The sequence below is a fragment of the Pipistrellus kuhlii genome, unplaced genomic scaffold, assembly GCF_014108245.1.
Source record: "Pipistrellus kuhlii isolate mPipKuh1 unplaced genomic scaffold, mPipKuh1.p scaffold_m20_p_7, whole genome shotgun sequence".
NCBI lineage: Eukaryota > Metazoa > Chordata > Mammalia > Chiroptera > Vespertilionidae > Pipistrellus > Pipistrellus kuhlii.
Genome location: NW_023425573.1, coordinates 66,845,451 through 66,868,569, shown reverse-complemented (window position 1 = coordinate 66,868,569; position 23,119 = coordinate 66,845,451). Strand labels below are relative to the sequence as shown.

The 23,119-nt window shown below is 39.6% G+C and overlaps 1 protein-coding gene across 2 annotated transcripts in view; it reads right to left on the bottom strand.

The window, feature by feature from the left end:
- The window catches only part of DARS1 (aspartyl-tRNA synthetase 1), a 60,406-nt gene that overhangs the window by 9,937 nt on the left and 27,350 nt on the right, over positions 1 to 23,119 (bottom strand). For both annotated transcript variants that reach the window (XM_036421579.2, XM_036421578.2), the window contains exons 5-11: positions 17,235 to 17,337; positions 13,351 to 13,431; positions 11,853 to 11,912; positions 10,152 to 10,263; positions 7,804 to 7,938; positions 4,880 to 5,027; positions 3,620 to 3,766 (exon numbers count right to left, since the gene is read on the bottom strand). In XM_036421579.2, coding sequence (XP_036277472.1) covers positions 3,620 to 3,766; positions 4,880 to 5,027; positions 7,804 to 7,938; positions 10,152 to 10,263; positions 11,853 to 11,912; positions 13,351 to 13,431; positions 17,235 to 17,337 — 786 coding nt within the window. The remainder of the gene's footprint in view (positions 1 to 3,619; positions 3,767 to 4,879; positions 5,028 to 7,803; positions 7,939 to 10,151; positions 10,264 to 11,852; positions 11,913 to 13,350; positions 13,432 to 17,234; positions 17,338 to 23,119) is intronic.

The window sequence follows — 23,119 nt, the reverse complement described above, 5'->3', positions numbered from 1 at the left end:
TTATACCGCGCCCCATCCGAGAGCACTCTGCCACTCTGCTTGGGATGCCACCAGCGCCACCCCCCCCCCCCCCAGGTGTGTGTGTGTGTGTGTGTGTGGGGGGGGGCTGAGGGGTGACACCCGCATGGCTGAAGGCTGGTTCTTGGGACATGGTCAGCAGATGCCAACTGGGGGGTGTGCGCAATGGTGGTGACCCCCAGGAGGGGTCGCACATGCAAATTGAGAGGGTGTGGACCCAACAAGAAGGGCGGGCCCGGGCGAAAGACAGAGAGTGGGTGTGGAGGTAAGGCCCGGGACACCAGTGGATCCTCCCAAGCGCACAACCTCGAAGCCTCCTCCAGCCGCGCAGACCTGGCTCTGCCACTGTGGAGAACATAGGTGACCCTCACACATCAGGAAAGCCACTGCGGCTTTCTCCAGCGACCCATCCATTCATCTGCCCGCTCCGACCCAGATGGGGGCTTGCATCCTGGGCGGAATGCCCGCCCCCCCCCCCCCCCAGCCCCGACTGTGCCTGCACAAGCACACCCATCGCGCAAGCACACCCATCGTTTGCAAATGCCAGAGGGGAGCAGACGGAGAGCCACTTGAGGTGTGGAATCAGGCAAGGGGGCGGGAGGGTGGGGGGAAGAGGGAGGCACTTAACGGGAGAAAAGCCTCGCGTGTGCCTAAATGCACACACACATGCACGTAACATAGCTGGGTCCCCTCGTTGGACATGGCCCCGGGCCAGCTGGACCCTCTCCCAACTCGGAGGGGGCAGGCACAGGCCAACGTAGGCAAGACACAGCTGCTCTGTAGCTTGGCCCCTCAAAGCTGGTGCAAGAGGGGCCTGCCCCAGTGCCCAAACAGGCGGCTACAGGTCCCAGAGAGGAAAGCAGTCAGTACTAACACAGTACGAAAAAGCATAGAATTTTTAATTAGACTGTAAAAAGAGTAAAAGATGAGGGAGGAAGGAGAAGATGGGAAAGGAGAGGAGGGAGGGGAGAACTTTATAAAGGAGCCAGCAGAGAACAGAGTTAAGAAGGAAAGAGGATGTATGAATGAACTGTAGGTGCTATAATAAAAATCAAGTATAGTTGTATACTGGGAACAGATTTTAAAAGTGGGAGTCAGAAAGGTAAGAAGATAAATGATAGTGAATAATTAGGCAGTTAGATAGATAGATATTAAAACATCGGAAGTGGAGAAGAATGTATGGGAAAGGTAGGATGAGAAAGAAAGAGGGAGCTGGTAGAGCTTAAAAGGAGAATGGTAAGAAGGAAGAAATGGGGGAGGGAGCAAAACAGATCCAAGGAAGGAAGTTAAGAAAAAAATTAAGGTGGGAAGAAAAAGGGGAGGGAGAGCAGGGGTAAAGATAAAGGGGGGAAAAATGTGGAGAGGGAGGGTAGGTGAAAGATGGGAAGAAGGATAATGGAACATAAGTAGGAAATGAGGAGGAAAGAAAAGTTTATAAATGAGTCAGTAGGAAAAAGTGTTACATAAAAGAGAGAAAAATTGTGAGAGAGGGAAAAGCCAATAAGGAAGTCAAATACAATTGTGTGTGAAGGGGATACGATTTTAAAAAAAGTTAATAGGGGTGACCAGGCCGGCAGGGGAAAGCAATTAGGGGGATCAGGACAGCAGACAGAGTGGTTAGGGCAGACAGGCAGGAGGGCGGTTAGGAGCCAGAGGTCTCTGAGGACTCCCGGATTGGAGAGGGTACAGGTTGGGCTAACCTGTACCCCCCACCCTTTTCCACGAATTTCGTGCACTGGGCCCCTAGTATTTATATAAACCAATAAAATTTCTATAGCCACTTTAGCATCTACCCTATTTAAGAACAATTTCTAAAATACTTAGAAAAATAATGATAGAATGTACGACTTGCCTTAAGATGTCATCTAGCAATATAGGGGATGCTTAAAACCATATCTATATATATAAAAGCCCAGTGACCAGAACAGTGGAACAACCAGAACAACCAGAATGACTGGAGGCTATGAAGCGCACCGCAGCAACCAACTAGCCTGATCCAGGCCCAATCCCCGACCCCCTGATCATGAGCTGGGGGTGGCTGGCCAACCACCTGCCACCCCCCCCCCCCCCCCCGCCCCAAATGGACTGGCCCAATACATCCCCATTGGGGCAAGCTGTCTAGATTGCAATTGTGCACATATTCGTGCCCTGGTCCTCTAGTACAAATATATTTGTTAAACAAACTAAAATAAAGGGTTTTGAGTAAAATTAAAAAATCCCTAAAAAATGACATAATCATGCCTTTCTCTCTTACATCCATATGAATTGTGATGCCTTAAATATTTTAACTTAAGAACCCTTGAATAAAATAGTAGATAATTTCATCTTTGTTAAACTACATAATTTGTTTAAAAATTAAACACTGTATGATCTGAGTTTAGATAACAGAATACTGTATATCAAATAAAGAATAGTGATTTTTATATATTTTTGGAGATCTTAATATTTTTATGCCTTAATCCTGTGTGGGGATGGATTGAGATTACTGTCTATCTTCTTTAATACTACTGATTGAAAAAGAGAGATAAAATATTAGATGCAAAAATCACAGGCAAAAGTCTCTATATTCTTTAAAGCATTACAAACTAGGGAGAGAGGGGACACAAAACTGGTATTTATTGAAACCTAGGCAAACCACATTAAATCATTATTTCAGATCACATATTAAATAAGAACAGAATCATACAATATACCTAAAAGTTAATAAAAGCTGGGTGAAAAAAGTTATGATTTGTTAATATATTCATTCTTGCATATCTTAAATCTATTTATTAAAGTTTTAAAAATCAGAAAGACAGTCTGGGAGCGGCCAGGCCTGGAGCAGCAGCTGCCAGGCTGGGAGCGGCCAGGCCCAGAGAAGCTGGGTCGGGTGCGGCCAGGCCCGGAGCAGCTGTTGCCAGGCTAGGAACGGCCAGGCCCAGAGTGGCCGGGCCCGGAGCAGCCGGGCCCAGAGCAGCCAGGTCGGGTGCGGCCAGGCCCGGAGCAGCAGCAGCCAAGTCCAGAGCAACTAGGTCAGGAGCAGCAGTGACCAGACCCAGAGCAGCTGGTTGTGGAACGAACCAGAGCAACAGAGGCCAGGCCCGGAGCAGCCAGGCCCGGAACAGCTCGCTCCTCACCTGCCCCTGCCCCTGCCCCACAGCTGTCTCTCAGACATGGCTGGAAACTCTTGCGGGAACTTGAGGGTCTGCTGAATCAAGTGATGAACGCTTAGATCTGGATGTGTTGAGTTAGTATAGCGCTGGGGGGTTGATCTGTGAGTGCCTTGGGTGGGGCCTGGATGAGGCTGGTTGACCTATTTGGAAATGTCTTTAGTGTGAAGTGTATCATTGGGCATGTGGAGGTATTATTGATATGAGAAAATGCTGAGTAACTGATTTACTATCTGAAAAGGGATTTAATAACAGGGAAAGGGAGGAAGAGACTGAACATAAACTGCACCTATGGATGAGGACAATGGGGGATGGGGAGGGGGCGGAGGGTGGGGTGGGAACCTGGTGGAGGGGGGAAGAAATGAGGAACCTTTGTAATAATATGAACAATAAAGATTGATTAAAAAATAAATAAATAAATAAATAAATAAATAAAAACCAGAAAGACAAACCTCAGGTCTTCTTCATCTCCCATTTCAATTCCAGCTTCCCTGAGCATAGCCAATGCTTCACAATACTCTAGTCTTAAAGTAGGCTCCAAAAATTTGAATGGTTCACATGGGAATTGTTTATTCACCGTCTGAATTTCAGTTTGAAATCTATTTGAATAATGATTTAGAGTTAATACTAATGTGAGATAAATGTTTTCCCCACAAGAGGTCACTGTAGCATTATGTTAAAAATCATTAAAGACTTTTTTTTTTTTTTAAACTGAAACTGGTGAAATAAGGAACATATATAGCTTTCACTCACACACTTGCTACAAATTCTTTTTTATTTTAACAAAGAAACATTTTAAACATTTCACAGGAGTCACTCTCTGTGCGATGAAGTAGAGGTTCAGGAGCAGAAGCTCCATGATCAGCTGAGTACCTGTCGGGCTAAACCACTCAGCCCCCTCCTAGCTGGCCCATTGGCAGGGACCCAAGAGCCTACATGTTATCAGTCCTTTGCATTCCACCGATAATTCTGGAATAAGGGACATATGTTGCTTTATTGTTCAAAAGTGACAATAAAGTTTATTTATGAAATGAAAATGCTTTTAGAGCAAAACTCTCTATGTAAAACCTGCCTCAGTGCAGAAATTGCCTCAAGCACTTGGTAGTACTAGCAACAGCTAAGAAAAATATATCTGGTAGGTACTGAGTACTATCTTTGCCACATAAAATCATCATTGAATTAATGTATGTACCAAAAAAATGTTACTAAGAGATCATTTAAGTTAAAGACTAGAGTTTAAACAGTTAAAAGATTTAATACCATTTCTGTCTTACGTTGTTTGTCACCATGGTGGCATTAAAGGATTAAAACTTTTTTTGTAACTCATATCAGATAACACTGGTGGAAACAAACTACCCATTTCATGAGGCAATAAAAACTCAGACTTTTTAACTGCTATGAAAGTAACAGAGGCTCTATTTCTTGAAATAGTCAGGATGTTAGTATAAGGAGAAATATAATCTGGTAAATGTACCCACCAAAATGAGGTTCAGTACCTGAAGCCACAATGGACTTAGATCCAGAACAGTATTTTGAGTGTGGATTTTTTTTCATTAATTAATTGATCATCTAACTATCAAGTCTATATGTACACATATATCCAGTAAAAACTTAGTTTATACATTTCAAGTCAAGAATTGCTTTATTCTGAAGAGCCCAAACTGTTTTGAAATTAACTCCAGTTAGGGATATAAAATACATATATTTTTTACCTCTCTTGAAGTCCTTTGAATATTTGTACTAAAGTGTCAGCAATTTCTTCCATAACTTCATGGTAATGGTAATTAAAAGCCATTTCAATGTCCAAACCCACAAATTCAGTTAGATGTCTGTGAGTATTAGAGTCTTCAGCTCTGAATACTGTAACATTAATAAAAGAAACATAGCAGTGTTTTAAATTTTGGAGAAATTGAGATTAAATACAAAATTCTATTTACTTGTACTCAAATGGTACTATTTTCATTATCATTATAGGTTGGAAAGACCTTTGACAAGCCATCTGTTACAGCAATCTCTTGGATAGTTAAGTTCATAACAAACTCCTACAGTCATGTAGTAAAAGCTATAACAAATGTCAATTAATAAATGAGACTCACAAGAACCCCGAGGGAATGCAAGATCCTGAGGTGCCTTTTCAATAATTAAAAATACAATAGTTGTAGTGAGTTCTCAATTTTATTAAAACTTGACTCAAGATAATGAAATCTGTACAAACGAAGCACCTACTTCAGTCTAGCTTTTATCTTTACTGCACTCTCTTCCTTTCCCGTCTTCCTGACTAGTCCTGTTCCATCTCTCCATGCTCATAATTTAATCCCACCTTATATTTCTCAATACTAACTAGTCTCAATTTTATTTTCTCCCATGCTTTTAACTCAGCTTGCTTCTTCTGACTAGAATGCCATCTCTGTTGTCTTTACCTCCTATCTGTCCTTAATGCCCATTTCAGCTTGAATTTTCTTTCATGGCATCTCTAGCAAACTCCATCTTCTTCCTCTTTTTTACCCTACCCATACCACATAATTAACACTAACCTGCTAACTCTATACCACAATTAGATTATTTGCTGTGAAAATCAGTTTATTCCCTGTGGTTGCAATATATATGCATGTCTTATTGTGTCTTAGGATCCTAAGCAGGGACGATATTGTTCCCATAGCACGCAAAGCATGGTCTGCATAGCAGCAGCAGCAGTACCTGGGAGCTTATGACAATTGCAGAATCTCAAGTCTTACCCCAAACCTGCATTTTAACAAGATCCCCAGGTGATTTGTGTGCACATTAACATTGGATAAGTGCTGGTTGGATCTTCTTTTATTGCACAAGGCTATATATGCAGCAAGTGTTCAGCAAATAATTGCTTAATAAATTCAGAAAATTAAGACATTTAATGATCTTGCCAGTTTCTGTATTAGCAGGTATTTAATTTATCTTAAACTATAAAAAAAATATATAAAATAACTTGGTAGGTTTTTGTTTTTTTAACTTGGTAAGTTAAAGAATATAGTAAAACTATTTTTTTTGCTTATATTGTAATTAGCATCATAAAAGAATTTGTTTCTTGATTATGTGTACATCCTTGATTTTTAGCAAATGTATATATACTAGAGACCTGGTGCATGAAATTCATGCATTGGGGGGTTGTGGGGGAGTCCCTTACCCCAGATTGTGAGAGGGCGCAGGCAGGCCGAGGGACCCCACCAGTGCATAATTGGGGCTGGGGAGGGACTGTGGGAGGGCTCCAGGGCGTATCTGGCCTGTCTTGCTCAGTCCCAATCAGCTGGATCCCAGCAGCAAACTAACCAACCTACTGGTCAGTGTGTCTACCCTCTGGTGGTCAGTGTATGTAATAGTGACTGGTCAACTGTCTGTCCCCTGGTGGTCAGTACATGTCATAACGACTGGTCTATTGTCTGTCCCCCTGGTGGTCAGTGCAAGCGGTTGAGTGGCCTTAGCATATCATTAGCATATTATGCTTTCATTATATAGGATTTTAATATATTTTTATTGATTTGAGAAAGGGAGAGAGAGATAGAAACATCAATGATGAGAGAGAACCACAAACTGGCTGCCTCCTGCATGCCCTGCACTGGGGACAGAGCCCGCAACCTGGGCATGTGCCCTTGACTGGAACTGAACCTGGGACCCTTCAGTCCGCAGACCAACTCTCTATCCATTGAGTAAAACCAGTTAGGGCACAAATATATTCTTAAAAAACATGTTAATATAATTTATTAAGTCCAGACATTTGTTAGTATTTTCTAATGGACTTTAGCATATTATCAATACTAAGGACTGTACAGTTAGTAATTGTAAGAAAGAACAGTTTTGGAATAAAATTGGCAGCAAAGTATACAGAGGTACATTTGTAAACTTACAATAGTAGTAAGGAGCTTTCAAGGACAACAAAATATATTACTTGGAAGACTACAATCACTTTTTCTTTATTATTGATGGAGAGTTGAAAGGATAGTCCAAATGAGAGCTAATTCTATTCTAATTACACTTAAGTATAATAAATAATATTCTTGAATATATTAAGAGTGTGTATATTTTCAAAGCATGCATTTTAAAATGAGATAGTCCCAAGATATATGTTTTCTTCAGCATTCTTCTGTAGGACTATATTTAATGCTTATGATTCCATTCATATGAATGATGCTCAACTGTTTAAAAAACTATTGAACATATAAATTTTTTTTGGGAAATGTCTATCAGGCAACATTGTTATTTTTACCCCCCACGTCTAGTATTTATGTAGTTAGTATAAAAAAGGATTTGAGCTTTAAAAAAGTCTGTGTAAAATGTGTTTCTAGCCCTGGTTGGAGCATCATCTGGTACACCAAGAAGTCTTAGGTTTGATTTCCAGTCAGAGCACATACCTAGGTGGGCTCCATCCCTGGTAACTGACTGATTCAGAGGTTGTATGTTTCTCTCTCATATTGATGGTCTCTCTCTCTCTCTCTCTCTCTCTCTCTCTCTCAAAAAATAAATAAATAAATAAAAATAAATAAATGAAAACATTTTTGGATGAGGATAAAAATAACAATTAAAAAATAAAATAAAATGTGTTTCTAAAACCCTAGCTATGGTACAATTAATTAATTTTGAGATAATTTTAACTATAAAACCTTACCTGGTCCAATACAGAAAACCTTCTCAAAATCAGCACAAATACACATCTGTTTGTATAGCTGTGGGGACTGAGCCAGATATGCATTATTTTTAAAATATGACACAGTAAATACATTGGCTCCTCCTTCACTGGCAGCTGAAATAAAAACATATATGTTACTATAATCAATTGTAAGCTTATCAATGCAAACTTCTAGTAAAAAGTTTATACTTTTGATTCAAGTACTTCACTTAAATAAAACTACACTAGAAAATAAAAAATTGCAGAGAAACCATAGTCTATATATGTTTTATACCTGATTCTAAACAGTTTATATTTAGGGAGATTTGCTTCTTTGGCTATACCTTCATTTTACTTCTTTGGATATATATGCTCCCTTTCTGCATCAATTTAAAATCTATTAAAAGCTACATTACCTTTGTAAAAAAATTTTTTTACAAAGAAAAAAAGATATTTTTAATTTTTCTAATTAAGAATTCAACGTTCATCCTGGCCAGTGTAAATCAGTGGTTAGAGCATTGGCCTGAGCACCGAAGGGTTGCGGGTTTGATCTCTGTCAAGGGCACATATCCAGCCCTGATCAGGGCATGTGTGTGAGGTAGCCAATCATATCTCTCTCTCTCTCTCTCTCTCTCTCTCTCTCTCTCTCTCTCTCTTTCTCTCTCCCCTCTCTCTCTCTCTCATCACCCCTCCCATTCTCTCTAAAAATTAATGGGAAAAATATTCTTAGGTGAGGATAAACAAAACAAATAAACAAAAATAATTCAATGTTTAAATTTTTTATTTTCAACTAAATGCCATTAGTAACACCCCTCCCCACTATTGAATTTTAGAGAGAGTGAAAGGGGGTGAGGAGAGATAGAGAAACATTGATGTGAGAGAGACACATCGATAGGTTACCTCCTGCACACACCCCGACACAGACCAAGATTGGCCCGCAACCCAATTGGGAATCAAACCAAACCTTTGGGTCCACAGGCCAATTATCTAACTACTGATCCAAAACTGGCCAAGACAGTAACACACTTTTTAGTGTTACTTAAGCAATTCTAAAAAGGGTAAAATGATTAAAATAATGTTCTCATATAAGGATGAGAATTCATTTTCCCAACTGCAATATTTAGTATTAATTTTACAATGCAGTTTCCTGAAATAAGGGGATACAGTATTACTGATGCTAATGAGATGGGACTGCTGCTATGTATTATAGTCTTTGAAATAAATAGTCTCAAAGCAATAAACTTTGTGGGATACTTGGGATTCCCAAATTAAGAAACAAACAAAACTAATAGTAAGACCTGTCAGAATGGCCAACATCAACAAATCGACAAACGACAAGTGTTGGCGAGGTTGCGGAGAAAAAGGAACCCTCGTGCACTGCTGGTGGGAATGCAGACTGGTGCAACCACTGTGGAGAACAGTGTGGAGTTTCCTCAAAAAACTGAAAATGGAACTCCCATTTGATCCAGTAATCCCACTCCTAGGAATATATCCCAAGAAACTAGAAACACCAATCAGAAAGGATATATGCACCCCTATGTTCATAGCAGCACAATCTACAATAGCCAGAATTTGGAAACAGCCTAGGTGCCCGTCAGCAGATGATTGGATCCAAAAACTATGGTACATCTACACAATGGAATACTATGCTGCCATAAAGAAGAAGGAATTCTCATCATTTGCAGCAACCTGGATGGAATTGGAGAACATCATTCTGAGTGAAATAAGCCAATCAATGAAAGAGAAACACCACATGACCTCACTCATTTGTGGATAATAAAGAGCATTATAAACTGATGAACCAAAAGATAGATATAGAGACAGTAAAGCAACAAGCAGATTGTCAAATTACAGCGGGGAGGGGAGGAGGATCTGGGGGAGATAACAGATCAACCGAAGGACTTGTATACATGCATATAAGTACAACCAATGGACATAAAACTATGGGGAGGGAGGGGATATGGGGGAGGGAGGAAGGGGGGCAAAAAAAATCATTAAAATATGTAAAAATAAATAAATTAATTAATTAAAAACTTTACGCATAACAAAAAAAAAAAAAAAACTAATAGTAAGTAACTTGGGGAAAACCAATTATTAAAAATAAATTTTTTTAAATGTATTTTATTAATTTTTTTACAGAGAGGAACAAAGAGAGATAAAGAGCTAGAAACATCGATCAGCTGCTTCCTGCATACCCCCCACCGGGGATGTGCCCGCAGCCAATTCCTTGACTGGAATTGAACCTGAGACCCTTCAGTCTGCAGGCCGACGCTCTATCCACTGAGCCAAACCAGTCATGGCAAAACAAATTATTTTTTTAAAATTAAGAGAAATATCTTAAAACATACCTGAGATGATTTTAGGAGTCTGAATCTCCACAAAACCTTTGTTAATTAAAGTTTCTCGGAAAAGATGGCAGACACCAGACTGGAGACGAAAGACTGCCTGGCTAGTTGATGTCTATAAAATAATAATAAATTCTAATTAAATCAACTTGACACATGAAGGAAATAAATAAATACTTCCTGGGTAGTACAGGGCTTACAGAGAACATAATGCCACTTGTAGGGTGCTAGCTGATATTGCCATGAAGGCCCAGAATTGCCAGATTCACCTCCAACTTTTTAAGGAAAGCCATTTAGATCTAATGTGAAAACCCCCATTTTCCAATGATGGCAACAAATTAAAATAAAATAAAAATGACGTGAGCCAAAGAAAAATGTTCTTTGGGTCAAATTCTAGAGGCAAAATCAGTAACATGTGTGAATAGCACAGACAAATACAGTAAGCTACTTAGCTGCTGTGGCCAAAATGATGAAAACCATAAGGTTTCTAGGTAGTATCAAGAGGACTTTTGATTATTGCTAGCCTTTTCTATATACTACAAATTAATGTGGAAAAGTAACAGTTTACAAAAAGCAAATGGTCAGGGGAAACATGGGTGTACAATAAGGGCAGGCCTGTAGATTGCAGAAAAGCTGGAAAGACCTTACAAGGTGACAAAGAACATAAGTTTTAAGTGTAATCTGTTATGTAAAGGAGGAAGATGTGGTCAAAACCTTAAGAAAGAAAGATGACATTGGTTTTACTATAATGATGAAACCACTGAAATCTTTCACTTGCAACCAAGCTAGAAGGGGAAACAGAAGCCTATGAGGTTACTATATAAACCAAAGGGTCAACTACTTTATTATTAACTAGAGGCACGGAATTTGTGCACTCTGGGGGGTGGGGGTGGGAGGTCCCTCAGCCAGCCTGCACCCTCTCACAACCTGGGACCTCTCAGGTGGGGTCCCTAGGCCTGGCCTGAGATCAGGGCCTATTGGGGCTTTCATTCCCTGAGCTGCAGGCAGCTGGCCCCGCCCCCGCTGCTGCCACTTCTTGCCATCTGTGCAGCGTTGCCCCCCCTTCCCCACCACCGGTGGCCTCCCTTTGCAGGCGACAGGCTGCGGTGCAATGGCTTGGCTGGTCTGGGCCAACTGCCTACCTGATCACCCCTAACCACTCTGCCTGCCTGCCTGCTTGACAGTCCCTAACCACTTGCTTGGGGGCAGGGCCAGAACTGACTTCTGGTTGGTCAGCCTCTGGTTATTGCCACCCAGGGTTTTTATACATTAGGAATTCTGTGCTTAGATCAAATTCAGAGGATTGAGGCATTAATTACTAAACTTCACCAGATTGCTCTAAAATCTACACATAATTTGTTTCACAATTTTCTAGTGATATTAGTAGTTATTATGTTTCCACTTGCTTACTAACTTGTCTAAAACAGGTTATCACCTTGAAGCAAGCACTTTTACTGGCTTCATGTTCCTTTGTCTTTTTAAAACAGTGCAGGTCAATATCCTGTGAAATATTATTATACTGTCCTTGTTGCCTGCAATTCTTTTTTGGGGGAGGGTCAGTCGGAAAGGTAAAAGGTTTCTTGTATTATCATACCTACAAATAAGCAAACAACAATCAGTACAATGAGCCCAAGATAGGTATGTTATCCTTGCCCTCCTTGATTTTGGCATAATCATGTCACTTAATAAATAAATGAGGCATACCCTAAGATCAATGACTCTGTTGTCTAATCTTGTATCCTGGTTAACAGTAGCTCTTCCATCCTAAAAAAAAAAAAAAAAAAAAAAAAAAAAAGAGAAAGAAAAACAGATTTTACAATTTTTTCCAGAACACAAAAAGCACGTTTGAAACATATTCTTTTATATATTGACTTAGGAGAGAAAAGGAGAGGGAGAACGAGATAGAAACATTAATGATGAGAGAATCATTGACTGGCTGCCTCCTGCACGACACACACTAGAAATCGAGGCTGCAACCCAGGCATGTGCCCTGACTGGGAATCAACTGTGACCTCCTGGTTCATAGGTTGATGCTCAACCACTGAGGCATGGTGGCTGGGCCAAAAAACACTTTTAGAAGCCATATGTACTTTTAAGTGACAGGTGTGTGTATATGTATATTAACATTAAACCCCAATCTGGATCCAAAAAACCCCACAAGAAGCAGGTTTAGAGAAAAGTTACTGTTTACACATTTAAAAATAATTGACCTTAAAAGAAAGAGATGGGAAGAAGAGAAATGAGAATGAACAGGGATTCTTTCTTTCCATCTCCCACCCCAAAAGCCTTGCCTCATTATTGAGATATCAGAAGAATGAAGTACCTTCATTGATTCCTGAATTTTACCTGCTAATTAAAGCCTGAAGGAACAGATATAAGCTGATAAGTAGTGATTTTCATTGTATGTTCTGGACACCAGTGAGACACCTTCAGGAGTCCATAAATCAATCTATTTTTCATAATATCTTTTCATTTTCACTTTTTCCTAATCATGCTGAGGAGTTCGGCAAAGGCTACATAACGTATGTTATCACATCAGATTTAATGCAGAGGCAAATATGAAGACCTGACTGTTGCCTATTAAGCCAGGCATTACAAAGATCTGTAGATGTATTTATATTATTGTTACTTTCTATAAATTAATATTAAAAATTTGTTTTAACTTCTAATACTGCAAATATTGACAGATATACCCAAAAAACAAAAACTTGTAAGGTCAATTATTTTTAAATGTGTAAAGGGATTCATAATCAAAATGTTTAAGAATTGCTGATGTAAGAATAAACTTAAATAAAAATGAAGCTCATAACAACAGGTACCTTTTATATAGAAATATAAAAGGTACCTGTTGTTATGAGCTTCATTTTTCAGGGCATCAACTTTTCTTTTTCTTTTTTTTTTTTATAAGATGGTATTTTACTTTTTTTTTTTAAATATATTTTATTGATTTTTTACAGAGAGGAATAGAGAGTTAGAAACATCGATGAGAATCATTGATCAGCTGCCTCTTGCACACCCCCTACTGGGGATGTGCCCGCAACCAAGGTACATGCCCTTGACCGGAATTGAACCCAGGACCTTTCAGTCCGCAGACCGACGCTCTACCACTGAGCCAAACCGGTTTCGGAGGGCATCAACTTTTCAATGTTTTGCAAACTAAACATAGAGAGGAAGCATAGTGTCTCAAAAAGTGTAATTTTACCTCTTCTCCTTCCACCTCAGGCCGAATGGCATCATCCAGCTGCAGGGGTAAACGGGGTTCAGCAACACTGATCACATAAATCTGAAAGTGAGAGATTACAAAAAAAGATCATGAAGCACACAAAACCTGCTATTCTTTGCTTTTTAAAAAAAAATCTACAATTGACTTAAACATGAAGGAATATTTGCATACATCTTTAACTGAAACTATGTACTAAATAAAATCAAACAATGTGGTGTATGTTTTTTCACCTACAAAATGGGGATAATAATATTTCTTGCCTACCTCCCTGTGTTGGTGAAATAGTCAAATGGGAAAAATATGCTTTGTAAACTCTTAGGTGCTCACCAATGTGATGGATAAATAATAACTGGAGGTGAGGGGTCTGGGTTTAAGGATTTGCTTTGTCACTATACCTGTTGTTAGGCAAGTCACTTAACCTCAGAACTTCAACATGTACTGTGTAAAATGAGGTTTGCAGTAAAAATCAAGTGGAATAATAAATATAAAAACATTTTCATTTGAAGGGGCCATTATCAAAAGAGTTGTTAACAGCATTTAGCTATTTCTATCAACAGATCTACAGTCAGCCCAACCTGGCTGTACCTCTCCTTCCTTTTCTCATGCTTTTCCCAAATATACCTTCCTTGCTTTCTTTCATCGAACATATTATATTTCCTTTCCTTCTGCTCTCCTCATTGGGAGCACCATACAAGGGTGTCCTTTATGGTGTTAATATCCCTCAATATCCACTCACACCAATTGCATATTTTAGTGCTAAAAAGCGGTTAGGTCGCCGAGACCGGTTTGGCTCAATGGATAGAGCGTCGGCTTGGGGACTGAAGGGACCGGGGTTCGATTCCGGTCAAAGGCATGTACCTTGGTTGCGGGCATATCCCCAGTAGGGGGTGTGCAAGAGGCAGCTGATCGATGACTCTCTCTCATCGATGTTTCTAGCTCTCTATCTCTCTCCCTTCCTCTCTGTACAAAATCAGTAAAATATATTAAAAAATAAATAAATAAAATAAAAAGCAGTTAGGTCATAATGAATTAGTTACTCTTAATGTTACCCCATTAATTGTTCCCAGCTATGCCTAGAAAACCTGCTAAAGCACAAAAGGAAAACAGACCTTATTTAGTTAATTCAGGAAATTATATTCTTCCAGTTGGTAGATCACATTTAGCATTTAGGTGAGACACTTAAAGGAAAACATATCAGAAGGATACTCTAGTCCTCCTCATAGCAAAATAGCATTATTAGTCACCACCTCCAATACCCAAATTGTAGCATTTCTTTTTGATGAGTTAACAGAAAGTTGATCTGTAATGCAAAGTTGGAAAACTGAACAGCTACCTCTTTTATTCTGAAAACATGTCTTTTCATTGATTTTAGAGGGAGAAGAATGGAAAGAGTCATCAAAAGGCTGCGTCCTGCACTTCCCCTACTGGGGATCACGCCTGCAACCCCAGCATGTGCCCTGACCAGGAATCGAATCTGAGACCCCTCAGTATGGGATAACGCTCAAGCAAATGAGTCACATCAACTAGGCTTTTAAAATAGTATTCTTCTGCCCAGCCAGCGTGACTCAGTGGTTGAGTGTCGAACTATGAACCAGGTGGTTACGGTTTGATTCCCAGAGCACATGCCCAGGTTGGGGGTTCAATCCTCAGTACGGGGTGTGTAGGAGGCAGCTGATCAATGATTCTTTCATCATCGGTGTTTCTAGCTCTCTCCCCCGCTCCCTTCCTTACTAAAATCAATAAAAATATATTTAAAAAATTCTTTTTAGAACTAGTAAAAATTCATCATCTCCTTCATTTGGTTGTGAGTATTCTGAACCTCATAGAGTGCTTGGTGCAAAGTATATTTCCAGTAACTGCTGGTTTGAATAAATAGGTAAGTCATTGATTATAAAATTCTATTTAGTATAAAATATTTATGCTTTGTGAGATACTTTATAATCATTTTTTATTGAGGGCAAATTTGTAAGCTCTTTGGGCTTTATATTTATTATCAACATTAAGTTTATAATAAACTACTGGCCCAGTGCACGAAATTTGTGAACATTAAAAGGGAATTAAATAGGGAAAATATTTTAATATTGCTATTTGCCCTTTCTCTATAATAGAAGTGTTAGAGATGAAAGAAAATTAATAAAATGTATATGAAAATCTCCTTCCTGTCAGAATCTGTGGTGCACCGCAGGACCCAGAGTCAAGTCCCTGCCCACCCGCCTGCCTCGAAATCATGTGAGACCCAGACTCGACTGGCCTCACCCCTGTCAAGTCCCACAGGGTGACACTCTATTCACTGAGCCATTTTATATGTATACTAGAGGCCCGGTGCATGAAATTCGTGCATGGTGTGTGTGTGGTGAGATTTGTTTACCTTCTATAATTGAAACGTTATAGCCTTGAGTGGAGGCTTAGGCCGGGTAGGGCAGGTGGAAAGCTTGCTTCTTCCATTGCCTGGGAAACCTAAGCCTCCCTCCTGTTCTCTGTGGCCTAGCCGTCTTGGTTGGGTTTATTTGCATACTCGCTCTGATTGGCTGGTGGGAATGGCTTTGTGGGTGTAGTGGTGATGGTCAATCTGCATATTATTCTTTTATTAGATAGGACTAGTGGCCCAGTGCACAGATTCGTGCACAATGAAAGGAAATTAATTAGAAGAAATATTTTAATATTGCTATTTGCCCTTTCTCTATAATGGAAGCATCAACCAAACTCACAATTGACAATGAGGCCTGGTGCACAAAATTCGTGCATTCAGTGTGGGGGGGTTACCTCAGCCCAGCCTGCACTCTCTCATAGTCCGGGAGCCCTGTGATCCATCGCCTCAAAGAGGTAGGCACTGCCCACCCAGCCAGGGTTCGGTGATGGATTGCCCCCTGTACAGGGAAGCCCAGGTTACCTGCCACAGTGCCACTGGCCGGGTGGCCTGGGCCTTCCTCTTTGGGGTGACCCATCACGGGGCTCCAAAGAGGTAGGCCCTTCCCACCAGACTGGGGCTCCACAATGAATCACCCCTGCAGAGGGAGGCCCCGCCCACCCACTGCAGCCTGCTGGTTAGTGGTCTGGGTTGCCCTCTGCATGGTGATCATGTGATCGATCGCCCCCCATTGAGGGAGGACCTAACCACCTGCCAGTTGGTGTTCTGGGCCTCCCTCTTTGGGGCAATTGTGGAGCCCCCTGATGGATCGATTGCCCTGCTGACTGGTGGCCTGGGCCTCCCTCTGCAGGGCAATCATGGGGTGATGACCAGATCCCTGCCTTGGCTGGCCCGGCACAAGTGCATGTCATAGCATGGTCATCCAAATGGTTGTTCTGCTATTGGTTGTTCAGTTGATTTGCATATTGATATTATACTTTTATTATTATAGATAGGTATATTTAAAAATACTTTTATTTCAGAGAGGAAGGGAGAGTTAGAAACATCAATGATAAAAGTGAATCATTGGCTCCCTTCTGCATGCTCCCGCCCTGAGAATCAAGCCCACAAGCCAGGTATGTGCCCTTGACTGGAATCTAACTCAGGATCCTACAGTCCATAGGCCAATGCTCTGTCTACAGAGCCAAACTGGCTAGGGCCTCTCTCTCTCTCTCTCTCTCTCTCTCTCTCTCTCTCTCTCTCTCTCTCTCTCTCTCTATATATATATATATATATATATATATATATATATAATATTTTACTAATTCTTTTATAGAGAGGAAGGGAGAGGGACAGAGAGTTAAAAACAATGACGAGAGAGAAATAATTGATCAGCTGTCTCGTGCACACCCCCTACAGGGGGTGTGCCTGCAACCAAGGTACTGAATTGAACCTGTGACCCTTCCACTGAGACAAACCGGTTAGGGCAACAATTTTATATTTTGAAAAAAGTTACCTTTTGAACATGTAGCTCTACATCTTGCTGCGTACAGCTTCCAATTTTCTGATTCACTTTTCTCACAACACCTTCTACATCTACGATGCTCTCTTTGTTGATGCTGTCAAAAGAAAAAAAATCCCTACTTTAATCATCTCATCATAGTGTCAGAACTCATTTGGTGTTTCAACAGTAAAACTGAATATATTAGACACTTCTTTAACAGAGTAAACCACTTGAGATAAACCCAGAGTATTTAACAATACACTACTATGCAGCACACCTTGTGAGATTCCTTGAAGAGAAGATTTTCTAGATGCCATCATTTAATTACCATTCATAAAATACTCTGGTTATAAAAGAACCAGCACTGAATCGCAAAAGGAAAAAATCTTTCAATTATTTATTAAAGAACATTTCCTTCCCTATAGTTGAAATTTACTAAGATCAGCATTTCCTATAACAAAAAACATTGGCTTCAATAAATGCAATTACTGGGATGAAATGGAACTAAATAACAGAAGGCAAACTCAAAACATTTCAAGGTAATAAAAAGACATTGGGGAGCTGTGATTAAATCCTCACTGCCTATAGAATATACACTGTCATTTACTGAATTTATGGCAGACAATCATTGGATTGTTAATCCCATTTAAGAATGTCACCCAGCCAGCATGACTCAATGGTAGAGCATTGACTTCTAAACCAGGAGGTCACAGTTCGACTTGCTGTCAGGACACATGCCTAAGTTGCAGGCTTGATTCCCAAGTAGAGGGCGTGAAGAAGGCAGCCCATTAATGATTCTCTCTCTCATTACTGATTTTTTTTTTTTTATCTCTCCCCCTCTCCTCTTTTCTCTCTGCAACCAATAACTTTTTTTTCTGCAAACAATAAAAAAAAAATATTTTAATGTTTATATGAAGCAAAATACACATAGAGTAAAATGAATGCATCTTCTGGGCAGTTTAATTCCATAGCAAACTTGAATTTTGCAGGAAAATCTGCTCTAGACTCCCTGTTTAACTGCTATGTCATTAAACCCTCCTTAACTTTTGTATTAACCTCTCATGGTTCAAATCCCTATCCAGAATCATACAGAATATAGACAAAAGATGTAACTCTCAGAGTGAAAATTCTATGTATTCTGAAGAGGTATTGAGTCCTTCCTTGTGGTTATGGTGCTATTTGACAAGATTCCAGAAATCCAACAATGCTTATTTTACAAAAGAGAACACCACAATCCATTTCAATGAACATGTTCTCAGGGTTGGGAAAAGGATCAAAATAAGAATAGATGGAAAATGGTGAAGAAAAAAAAATTTTCACTTCACTTTGCTCCACTGCCTAAAATTTCAGTGTCTGTTACCAACTACCTTAAAAAAAAAAAAATCAATGGTACACACATAAGTCTTCTGACCTAGGGCTACCACCTTATACTAACTAAACCTGTGTATTGAAGAAACTCATAGTTTATCATGGCAATTGAGACATTTGGTAAACTAAGATAAGGCTCCTCTGTGACCCAAAGGCACAAGAGGCTTCACTTTATTGTTAAAAAGGCTAATACTGGCTGTCTAATGTCACTGAGCCTTTGGTCAATGTGACTACTGCCTACCAGGTGCCCTGTTTGTTTGCATGAGCAAACTGGATACAGAAGTATTTAATTCAGGCCTCTGAAAACTCTGCTGCTCATCTTAGACCTTTCCATAAGGAAGGTGTTTCTTTTTCTTACTGACGAGTGTGTTGCTTCATAAAGTAACCTGACTTGTCCCACTCAGAGCTCAAACTGCACCATTCCACTATTTCCCTGGCCATCTTGGGTCTCCTACCTCACCCTCTCTGATTCCCTTCCAGACAGTCTTCTTCAAGCCAACTCAATAAACACATCTACTCTCAACTAGTATCTTTTCAGAAACAAACTGAAATATGGTAAAGATACTCTGCCTAAGGCTAACTGAAGTTTCAATTACAGAAAACAAAATTTTATCTTCTTTCTCTCTCAGAAGTACCAGATGATTCCTTTTATCCAGGATCTGAAACTTGGAATGAAGCCTAACTTCAGTACTTCATTAATTCAATAATATTACGTGCTAAAATACTTGATCAGTTAGATTAGATAACAACCAGCATTTAAATATTGTTCCCAATACTAAATAACTCCAAAAGAACTTCTGAAAACCTAACCTATTTCTTAAACTAGGGCCAGAGTTAAACTTCTGTAATCACAAATTGGTCTACTAAATCAATTAAAAATAGGATTAACCAGATATAGAGGATGCTTATAATTTTTTTTTTTTGCCCTTTCAACTCAGTATATAGAAGCTACATGTTGTTAATAAATAAAAGTAGCCTATTTAGATATTAGTAAAATCATTCCATTATGTTTAAACCTTGGATAATTTAGTTGTAATATCTCTGTATCTACAACTACATACATACCTATGTCTATATATCTACACTTATATCCTATTTACCCCTATTTATTTAAAGACATAAATGAATTTAGAAGAAAAAAAACCTTAAAATAAAAAAGTCAAATTTGTGAAAAAGGGTCAGACTAGAACTTGCTAGTTAGAACTAATAAAGTTATAGTATGTATAGAGTCAACACAAGAGGGATAGGAATACTTGAATAAACTACTGTCTGTATTAGATAAAATTCCATTTTGTACAAAAAGTCTAATGATTTTAACTAATATTGTATGTTAAGATGGTTTAATACTTTATGTGCATTACGTTTAGAAACGAATGCCACTATATCTGTATTTTGAAAGAAGTTATGTCTAACAGTCAACTAAAAGCCTTGGAAGGAAGATCCATAGTGAAAAGCAGAGAGCTCCTGGGAACTATTTTATTGTATGAGAAATGGATGAAGCAAATAAAACACATCTTTTTTTCAAGAGCTAAGTCAGCTATTTTTATTATTGCCACTGCCTCCCAAAGCACACTACTACTGCATTGTGTTTTATACTGCTTTCATTTCCCAACTACCCTTTTGAGCCTACAAATAATTAATCACTCTACAAACAAGATGAATTAGTATAGCCTTGATATTAAAAATGCCTTGATAGGCACAACAGACTTCATGTCATCCTTTAGAAACTGTCAACCGTAAATTTAATAGTTAACTTCTACCATCTTTAGAAAATAAAATCATAAAAAGCACCATTCTTTACATAAAGTATTTCATAAAAATATTTAGAGTTGGCTATCAAGTTAAAAAACACACACATACTTTCATCGACTTCAGAGAGGAAGGGAGGGGGGAAAGATAGAAACATCAATGATGAGAGAGAATCATTGATCGGCTGCCTCTTACACACCCCCTACTGGGAATCAAGCCCACAATCTGTACATGTGTCCTTGACCCTTCAGTTGGCAGGCAGACGCTCTATCCATGAGCCAAATTAGCTAGGGCTTAACTGATACTAATTACAGGTACAAGGTGTGTAGTACTGAACTATACAATCACAGTACCTGACCTGTCTTCATGGAGTTTTCATTCTAATTGGGAAAATAGTTTTAAAATTATTTTTAAAAATTTAAATTCCTCTTTCCCTCCAACTACTTCCTACCCCAGCTCTTGATAATCTCTATTCTATTATCTGTGTCTCTGAATTTTACTATTCTAGGCCCCTCAAAGAAGTGGAATCATATCTGTCCTTTTGTGTCTGACTTATTTCACTCAGCATAATGTTTTTAAGGTTCATTCACATTATAGCCATATATCAGAATTTCATTCCTTTTTAAGGTTGAATAATATTCCATTATATGTACATGCCACAGTTTGTTTATTCATTCATCTAATGATGGGTTGTTTTAACCTTTTGTTTATTGTGAATAACGCTATGATCTGTTTGAGTAACCGCTTTCAATTCTTTTGGGTATCTACCTAAAAGTGGAATTGCTGAATCATATAAAAATTCTGTTCAATTTTGGGGAACTGTCATATTGTTTTCCAAAGCAGCCGTACCACTTTACAATACCACTGGCAATGCACAAAGGTTCCAATTTTTCCACATTCTCATCATCATTATTTTACACTCATTCATTCATCCATTCATTGGTTCATTACTGATTTTAGAGAGAGGAGGTAAGAGGGAGAGAAACATCGATGTGAGGAACATCTACTGGTTGCCTCCAGTATGTGCCTCAACTGGGTTTCGAACCTGAAACCTGGGTATGTGCCCTGACTGGAATTGAACATGGGATGATGCTCCAACCAATTGAGCCACATGGGTCATGCTATTTTCTGGGTGGGAGAGTAGAGGAGACATTAAAAAAAAAAAAAAAAAAAAAAAAAAATCAAAAGAGAACAGCATTAGAAATACAAAGAAGTAACCTGTTTCAAAAAGGAGAGAACAGTTAATATATCAACTATAGGACTAATACAGATAGAAGATACTAAGCTTTACATATAGGGTTAAGGTAGCTATAGATAATATTATCAACTATTGGGCTGAGTAGTTATCGCTAAACATTTTTTGTAATATATTATAGGAGATTATACATACTTATTACTAAAAATTCCAATCTATATATATAAAAGGCTAATATGCAACATGTCCCCTTGGGAGTTCAACCGGGAGTTTGTTCGCTTGCTATGATGTGTGCTGAGCACCAGGGGGCAGTGCGGGACTAAGGAAGGCCCTGGCAAACAGCTGGTAGGCCCCTATTGGCCCTGATTGCCGGCTTGGACTAGGGACCCTACCCGTGCACGAATTTCATCCACCAGGCCACTAGTGTTAAACAAACATGTAAATTTAAAAATGTAAGTCCCCTATTATATAGCCAACCACTCTTCCTATAATCACTGTTTTACTATTTGGTCTATACACCTCCACATTTTTTCTCATTTGCAAAAAATATGGAATGCTTCATAAATTTTCTGTCATCCTTCTACAGAAGTTTTGTTCATTTTCTCTGTTTTTTAATGTTGAAGCATAGTTTTATTTTTTTATTTATAGTACAATGAAACTTATCTTCATATATATAAATACCTTTACTATCACTATTCCCACATCAATTTCCTTTTATGTTCTAGTCTAGGGATGTCGAACTCAATCAGAGAAGGGGCCAAAATCTAAAATCCAGCCTAAATCGCGGGCCGAATGGTTTACTGAACAGTCATAAACTGTCATTGTGATGGAAACGCAGCGGAGTGCAGTGATGACAGCGCGGTGCGGGCCACATTGCAAGGCCTGGCAGGACGGATTTGGCCCGCGGGCCTTGTGTTTGACACATGTGTTCTAGTCCCTATGTGAAGTAGTTTACATATATACCATCTTGCTTAAACTTCACAAAAGTCTACAAAGTAGGTACTATCACAATTTTACAGTTGAAGAGACTGAGAGTAAAAGGTCAACTAATTAGCCTCAGATCACACAGCTAGTAAAGCCATGTACAGATGACTAGAGAATTGTTATACTTAAAAATTAGTACTACCTAATTTTAAATACTACAGAATGTATCATCAGCTCACTTTGAAATATTACATTCTCAATCTTAGAAGCTTATGAGCTGCCAAACTCCATTATAGTTTACTAGAGGGAGGCCTGGTGCATGAAAAAGCATGTACTGGGGGAAGAGGGGTGTCTCTCAGCCCGGCCTTCCCCCTCTCACAGTCCCGGAACCCTCAGGGTCAGAAGGCGACCCAGTGGTCAGGGGAAGGCGACACCCCCATCACACCTCTGCTGCTGCCATTGCTGGCCGCGCAAGCCTTGGGCCGGCCCTGGGTGGCTGGGCGGCTGAGGGGACCAGGGGCCTCTGGAGGCAGGTGTTTGGAGCAGCTGGATCTGCCTAGGGGGTGGGCCCTGCTGTACTGTGCGCCTGCCGCCTTGGTGGAGTTGAGGGGACTGGGTGCCGCCATCTTGTGGCTGTGGGTGCTGCCAGCTTTGTCAGGGT